Here is an 8,892-nt window from a genome sequence, read left to right on the forward strand (position 1 = left end):
GTTAATTTTTTTTGAACAAAACATCTGTTCCATTTTGTGAATGGTTGTTTTTGTTTTCACTTACCTTTAAAATATTTTATTTATATTTATTGCCCTTTACCTTACTGTGAATCAACCAAAATAACATTTTAATTTTATCTTTTGCTTATAAGTTGTTAATACACCAAATTAGAAGATTTTTTTTGGGTTTTGTTTTGACCCTTGAGCTAAAACTAATGTTAAATATGTCACGCAATTAATTAAGTTTTGAATGCAATTTTCAGGCCGGAATTCGTCGCCACTGCTTTGCTGGAAATTCTGAAGAACGCTAAAAGTGGAAGCGTATGGATCGCTGAAGGTGGCAAGCCTGTATATGAGATAAAATTCCCACACTACAAAACTTTAAAAATTTAAAATTACACTTAAATGGAGAAACTTACGGAGGAAATGCCTTACATAACTGATGATGCCACAGCTAAAGAATATATTATGTTCCTTATCTGCTATTTGATTGCTTTCTAATAAAATTCCTATTGTAATTTCAGAGTTTTATTATAAAACAAAATCATCAACCATTAGTCAGATTATGAGTACTTGCATGCTTACAAACCAGTTTGGTAATCACATTTATTATTTTGGTATAGCATACTATCGAATGTTATCAATGAGCATCGTTACTCGGCACAACTAAACTATGTTTAGGTAGCCACGATATCACAGCATAGGGTTTTTGTACGCCTGCAGATGACCTTAAATGCCGCCTGCGGGATGAGTTTGGTGTATCACCGTGCCAACAGTATTTGCAGGGGTGGAAGTCCTACCCAAAATCAGTGGGCTGACAAGCTGAACAACAAATATTTTTGTTGCAACAAAAACAGAAAATGCAAACAACAATATTGGACAACGTTGCAACAGACAGTGGAACCCAACGACGATACCAAACACAAGAGACTGTAGCATCGGGCTTGTGAACCCAGCGATGGAATTAAAAAGGCATTCTGATAGCACCACGAAGACAGCAGAGGTGAAAGTGGTAGTCATGTGGGAGGGGCGATGGGGACAATAGCTCCTCCCAAATAGTCCCCATAACTAAAAATGTATTTTCAATACATCAGAATTTGGTTAAAACAGCCAAATTAATCATTTATTTTTCCAAATCTCTGACTCTCCATTTAACTGGGAAGTATTCCATATCGACCACCCAAATTTCCCGGACACACCCGTCCCCCACAAAAAATTTAGATAACCCACAAAAAAGAAAAGCCCCTCCCAAATCCAAAGTTGGATCTGCCCCTGACAGACGAACACAGTAGGTTTCTTAAGACAAAACCGTTGCGACGTTTCGAAAACTGAGATATGTTCCCATCTTCAGGTACAAACAGGCTATGGACATTGTCATGTAGCCTGGCTCGAATTTGGCAGTTCTTAAAAGTATAACCAATGGACAAGATAGCCTTCCGCCGCTGTTGCTCCGTCGAGAGTGTATGTAAACAACATCATCATGCGATGATTTGCTAGTGACAGTTGGGAACTGCTGAATCTGAGGCAAGTCACATGACACCAGAGGTGGTACAACACTTTTTGGACGCCCTGGGCTGTGCACTTATGCAGGACCCTAGTGTTTTAGGGCGCTTACCGGAGAGACTTTTGGGTATGGAATAGCCAACCGAAAAGAAAAATGTTTCAAACCAACCTGAAACTAAAATTTATCTTAAGAAATATCGATATTCTCTCGTAATAAATTATAGTTCGGTTAGTTTTATAAATGCCAACGATAAATTGCCGTTGAAATAAAGTAATTATATTGTAATGGCATAAAATACTGTAGGATACCAGTGAAAGCTTTTTTTATATAATAAAGAATAACTAGCCAGACAATCAGGACCGGCGGGACACGATGAGGAAATGACAAAACACAGCAGGAAACATTGAAGGACAGGTGAAGCGAGAGTTGCGGAAACAATGTTTGCGAACGATAGCATAACACGGCCGCGGAAACAAACAGGTTTGGTTGCCACTCGCGCTCAGCTGGCGCGACCTTGGTCACAGCGCAGCGAAACTCGGCCATGTGCACAGAAAAGGGAAGGAGGGGGAGTGTGTAATGACATCAGGAGCGGCGCCGAAGAGGAACTGTTTATGTTATTAACAACAGACACAAACAGGGTCAGGAGGAGATTCTTATACCGGGAAAATTTATTCGAGAAGGGAGAGTCACAGCACAGAGTCAGTGGGAAGCCACGCTACTCCGCCGCCAGGACGACGATTGGTGAGTGACCAGCCACGATGCGACGATGGTTCAACACTAGACAGCAGCACAACAGCCTTAGGCTCATGTAGCTTGTAACAGTTGGTATCTCTCTCTCTCATTTCAAAACTAAAAATACTCACTTTAACAATCACTTAGTCGACATCATTAATAATCTTAACACTGTAAACCGGTCAATTTAATTAATAGAATTCGAATAATAAATACTCTGTCAATTATAGATAGGGATTTGTTCTGGGTATTAATTTAAAGTAAACCATCACGTAACTTGGGATAAATTAGTCTGCAACAGTTGGTAACAAAGGAAAGGCACATAAGAATCACGAGACAAATGAGGTTAAGAATAAGCTCTAGGAAATGGCCGACAGCACGGTTCATTTATTAACGACAGTATCCCTGATAGGAACGACTATGGTTCAGTAATTATGTGTTATTAATATAAGGTTATAAATTGTACTTTTTAAGACCCAGAAAGTAGAGAATTGAATATGTGTTGAATAAACTGTTAGTTGACACTTCTGAAATAAACGTGTTCTTGTGGGAACGTTCATCCTTAACCTCTTTATTTGAAATGTTTTTCAAACCCTACCTTAAGGACTTAAAGGAAAAACCCGAGTGGTGGAACCGCCCCCAGAACCTGATACTCATGACAGGGCCGTCACGATATCAGGAACACATACGATCCCGGTAGATTCACTTCCATTCCCTTTCCCTTCATCCTTCACGATTCATTTCATTATCAACTTTCATGTACATATTCCCTTCATTTCCATCTTTACGGTCGACACAGATAAGAGTAAGTCGACGGCCGTAACAATATGAAACATAAAATTTACAAAAGATTGAAAAAAAATTGTTAAAACTCAATTAAAATCGAAATGATATTGACAAGCAATTTTTAATCACACGCTAATTACAATTCTTTTTTTTATTTTTCCTTCTCCAATGAATGTGAAATTTTTTGACAGAAAACTACACGGACAAGGAAAATAAAAAGTGAGTCTATACTTAGCTGCACATAGAAGTTATACTTCTATGGCATTACTAAAACATTAACATGAAACATTTTAAAACACATTTTTTAACACTAAGCCTATGTATCTATATTTGTTTTTACTTAAACAAAAGAAATTATTCTATTAAAAACTTCCTACAAGCACGCCTTAAATTTATTGAGGTTATAACATTTAAGATTGTACAGTACCTACAAATTTCATAACGATTTTTATTTCTATTTTTCTTGGCGTTGAATATATGTAGGCTAACAATTGTTGTTTCTCTACAGTATGATGAACGCTGCGTTATCTCTACATTTCAATGTTACGAAGGGTTGTCAAAATTTATTATAATGCCATGGTTCTAACGTAATGTTTTTATGTTGTTATTATTTATTTTTATGACAATGAATTATAACAGATTATTCAAAGGAAAGTTGTAAATAATGAAGTTTGATTTTTGAATACCTATGCGTGGTGTTAATTCTGCGATGTTCAAGAAAGAAAAATATAAGGATGAATCACGTGGTCTTTCCGATATTTTTGAGACTTCCACAGATTGCAGCACCGTGTTTACACATTTCCGTTTATTCGAAAACTGTTCCATTTTCACGAAATTACTCCTACCAAAAGCCGTATACCGAGGGTTAAGAGGCCACTCCAGTGTTTCAGGGGCACTATGCAACCCGCGTTAACATCATAAGATTCAATGCTATTTTCATTCTGCATATAACTAATTAACTAATATAGATTTCGAAATGATGCTTGCTTGATATGTTAAGACAACGATGCTCTTATCAAAGCCTCTTTCTTCAAAAACGTGCATAAATTATGGTTTTATACTAATCTTTACTAATATGCATAAGTGTATTGTCTAGGTTTGAACCATAATTTATGCACATTTTTGAAGAAAGGGGCTTTGATAAGAGCATCGTTGTCTTACATATCAAGCAAGCATCATTTCGAAATCTATATTAGTTAATAAATTATAAGCAAAATGAAAATAGCATTGAATCTTATGAGGTTAACGCGGGTTGCGTAGTGCCCCTGAAACACTGGAGTGGCGGCTGTATTTACAATTGAAACAATAACAGTAACAACTGTAACAGTAGGTCAAGCGCACCGCCATGTTTTCGAACCTAGTGATTCACAATAGCGCATAGGATGATCGTGTGCATGAGAGACAGGTCGTGTGCATAGGAGGGAAAACAATATATTTTATTTATCTTACGGACGCATGGCGCAACAACTAATGAGAGTAGAGTTGGAAGCCATTTTGTCGGGACTAGAGAACTTTTTATATTTATCAATCATACTATTGCAAGAAATCGTCGAGACATTACAATACTCAGGTGTAATTCATGCCTTAAAAATTAATGAATTCTATTACATATAAGTCACTAGCCATAATTGTAAATAAAACAACGTGCCGTGGCTAGGATGTTTAACTCAATAATACATATAACCCTTATTTATTTATATATTGAAAACCTATGCCAACAAATTGCTGGTCAGATGTCACGGGATAATCATTTGGTACGTAGTAAATATAGTTACTTACGCTACCTACAGATGTCGGATACATCCATGAATTTCATTGGCTGAAACTAGCAGTAAACCGACTTCGCACCAGCCGCGTGCGCAGTCGTGCACATGGCCTGCTGCGCACTCGCTCATGTGCCCGACCACGAGCTGTGTACGCGTCAGAATGAAAAGGCCCGGGTGACCCAACGCGGCACGGACGCACTGTGGACCCGAGCGCGCTTAGTCACGCACCAGCAGCCGCACGGAGCGGACGTTCAACATCCCGTTCCCGCGACGAGGTAAGAAAACGCTCGGTCGTCGGGACTGATTACCCCGATTCCAAACTGTCATCTTAATCCTAGATCGCATGCGCTCTTGTGACCAGGATCACTGACATCACAGAAAAAAAAAATTACTATACTTTTACAAAAGATTTCTTTTGAAACCAGCTGCCAAGGAATATTTTGTTATGCGACAAGAAAGATATAGCTTTGTACAACACGGTTATTTTTGCATGTATGAAATACTTTATTTAACTCAATAGGCCTACTATTTATTACGAAATGTTTTTATTGGTGTTTAATTCAACCAAATTAGTTTAAAAATGGGAAAAAATAATCGAATATTCAATAATTTGAGATTATTTTGTTTTATTATGCTTATTTTATGTACAATCTGGAAAGCTATTCAGGGAATGGTTTACAAATTACTTTAACTATTGAAGGTACTTGTACAACACAAAACATAAATGCCTGGGTAAGAATCCAAGCCCAGTATTACTGCGAACTCTATTTTGTAGTGATACAGTTTTTTTTTTTTCCAAATAATTGAAACAATTAACAAATATCTCTAATTTTACGTGAACATTTCTGTTCCATGAAAGGATGGAATCTTAGCGTCTGTATAACGTTGAAATAGGAAAGTTCTCCTAACACTGAAAAACTTGTCACGAAAAAGGTTTCATTAAAGTTACCTACTGAAAATAATATTACTGGAAGAAAATATCAAAAAAAAATTGTATCACTTACTCGTTACTCAGTAAGCTGTTTACATGGTAGATATTATAAAAGGTAGAAGGCTGGCCCCATGTTATTGTTATGGGACTACGATTTTGTGGCGGCTTGCCAGTCATAACGATTCGGCCATTTTTGGTGTCAAATTTTCTCAAAATTGCTCAAAAATCCTCAAAATTTCACTATTCCGAGGGAAAATTTCCTTTTTTGAAAGAAAATTTCCCGTTTTATTCCTCAAGTATTCAAGAATTCGAAATTTTAAATGCTTCAAAAGACTTTTGCCTTTAAAAACACGACAATTCCTAAATGTGGCTTGAGTCGCCTTAAAGCTAGCCACCTTAAACCACAGACGTCATGACCTTGACCATGACCTTGACCGTCACCGTGGCACTTTTCGATGGCCGTCATATTTGAAGTCAGTAATTTTTAAGCTAGAAAATCGGGAAAAATATTAAAATTCATAAAAAAAAATTCTTTATTAAATTTTAATAAAAACCGTACTTATGTCATGGAGTCTTCGGTTCGAACCCGGCGAGGACAATCGTTCACAAATGGCGAAGGATCCTTCCCCCACGTAAGCCACCGGCAGACCTACCTCCCGACACTAATGCCAAGGAAGATTTTGCGTTCAGTCAGTATGACGTAATGGCAGCCATCTTAAGTCAGCCGGCTTGTTTTGGTCTGGTGGATGTCCCCATCTTGTTTTCGTCTGTTAGAGTGTGCTACCGACAAATTAGTTTAGATTTTACCCGCTAGAGTGCAGTATCACCATACAGTTAACTGTCTTGACATCCGTCATCTTGTCGGACGTCTTGGCCGCCATCTTAGATATTTGTAATAATTAAACTAGAAATTCGGGAAAGATTATAAAAATAATAAAAAAAATTGCTTATTAATTTACTGAGTGATTCGATCGATTCCTGTCCTGAGTTCTATCCTTGACTGATGAAAAAAAATTAATATAAGGTATTTAATAGGGTGACTTAAATTTTTCATCTTCCAGCTTCCAGTAAACCGATGATGACATAATTACCACCGTCTTGGAAATCCGTAATAATTAACCTAGAAATTCGGGATAAATTCTAAAAATAATATAAAATCGCTTATTAAAATTATGATTGTCTCGGTCGATTTGCATCCTTTGTTTGATCCTTGACTGATGCTAAATGATGATTTAGTTAAAAATTACCAAAAAATGACAAGTTTGAGAAAAAAAACAATATTAAAAAAATGTATTACATAATTTCTATTTACTACCACAAGAGCAAAAACAAAATCATTACTAGCTTTACTAGATTTGTAAAGTCTTCTTAGAAAGCGAAGCGAGTCCTTTGCATGCCTTGACATGTGTTTTCAGCACATCTCCACATGACAGTCGATTAGCCAGACACGACCAGTTGGCGGTTAGGCACTTTCAGTTTGTGGTCAGGCTAAGACATCATGTTGGTGGTCAGGCACATCCAGTTGTTGGCTAGACACGTCCAGTTGGTGATTTGGCACATCCAGTCTGTAGCACGTTCAGGCACGTCTTGATGTAAGCTATTCTTGTCAAGTTAGTGACCATGCACATAAGTCGTTTGACAAGACACGCACGTCCAGTCTGTTGGTCAGGCAATCTCTTCCAGTCGGTGGCAAGGTAAGCATGTCTATTCAGTGGCCAGAAATGCAAATTCAGTAGGTGGCACGGCGCATCCATTCCTGTACTACCTTACAACTATGATTTGCTTTAATCGTCTTCTAGTGATTTTATGGCGCACAAAAATAATATTAGTGTTCATAGTTCTAAAGAGTCTGTAGGAATTGAGGTTCGGTTCAAATAGCGAATGACTTAAGTCCCTTATTGTCTCCACAGAATCTTAAACTGCTTTTAGGAATTTTCGTTTTTTCAAAGGCAAAGGTCTTTTGAGGCATTTAAAATATAGGATTTTTGAATTTTTGAGGAATAAAATGGAAAATTTTCCCTCCAAACGGGAATTTTTCTCTCGAAATCGTGAAGTTTTTTAGGAATTTTTAGGAATTTTGATTCATTTTTGTGGAATTTTGAGGAAATGGCAGAATCCTTATAATTGGTAAGCCGGCACGAGAAGCCACCATAAAATCGTAGTCCCATAAGAATAACATGTGGTTTTATACTACGTAGGATACACCCTAGAGTTAAATTAACGCGTAGATTGGAAAGGTTTACAAGAAATGGTGCAGTTATTACTAATTACAGTTTTCTTGTGTTAGTTTAAGGTGCATACAACCTGTTGAATGATGTTACAGTTTAAGAAATGACTACAGCGATGTATCGCCAATTACTGATACCATATAGAGAATGTCTCTTTCAAAATAAATTGAAAATAAAACCATTCATTTCAATCTTAGGTTATCCAATAAATTTGTTATCTGAAGCAATAATGCGGTTTTGGTTAACCTTTAAAAACTGAGTGGTAATTTTTCTTAGGCCGTTAACAGTTATCCCCTAAGGATTTTAATTCGAAGAATTTAATTTTCTTTGCGCGTGGTTGTACTAGAAAAAACAGACTTTCTCCTGAGAAGTTCTGAGTAAAGTAAACAAAATTATCTCAAAAACATTTTTTTTGTCATTGTTATGAAGCTGATAAGAGAGAGTTGATATCTAAGTACCTAAGGAGTGTCAAGGACGTGACTTGCATTGTTAATAGTTTGAGAAGAATTCCAGTGGAATCATTAATAGCGCGTGATCAGCCGAGTTCGCAACGAAGAGTCAGCCCGCAGACGCAATTGTAGGTGAGTGTACTGCGACATATTGTCTTCCACGCATCCACGCGCTCGGCTATTGCTAGTTGGATAATGCGCGCGTGTGAGACACATTTCATTTCGGCTTGGATATCAGCCTGCAACATTAAATCTCGTATTAAGGGTAGAATTGATAACAGGAAAATGACAGTTAAGCAAACCTTTGTGGCTATTTAAAAAAATCATAAGCGTTTGCAAGCATCACAAGGCCGTATAAGAACCTCATATTGCTCGAGGTAACTTTATTCTTGACTAACTTTATTAAAAGTAAAATTTAAAAGTAAAACATTAAGTTTGACTATGTTGTACAACACCCTACTATACAACACCTCATAAGAAGTACTAATAGTTTGTC

The 8,892-nt window shown here is 37.1% G+C and overlaps 1 protein-coding gene across 1 annotated transcript in view; it reads left to right on the forward strand.

Annotated features, from left to right (window-relative positions):
* LOC134537073 (uncharacterized) overlaps positions 1–8,528 on the forward strand; it is a 67,300-nt gene extending 58,772 nt beyond the window's left edge. Inside the window, exons 14-16 of the mRNA XM_063377354.1 lie at positions 264–2,245; positions 4,813–5,063; positions 8,444–8,528. Of these exons, the coding sequence (XP_063233424.1) occupies positions 264–393 (130 nt within the window). The 3' untranslated portion in view covers positions 394–2,245; positions 4,813–5,063; positions 8,444–8,528. The remainder of the gene's footprint in view (positions 1–263; positions 2,246–4,812; positions 5,064–8,443) is intronic.
* The last annotated feature ends 364 nt before the right edge of the window (positions 8,529–8,892 follow it).

The sequence above is a fragment of the Bacillus rossius genome, chromosome 1 (assembly GCF_032445375.1).
Source record: "Bacillus rossius redtenbacheri isolate Brsri chromosome 1, Brsri_v3, whole genome shotgun sequence".
NCBI classification, from domain to species: Eukaryota; Metazoa; Arthropoda; class Insecta; order Phasmatodea; family Bacillidae; genus Bacillus; species Bacillus rossius.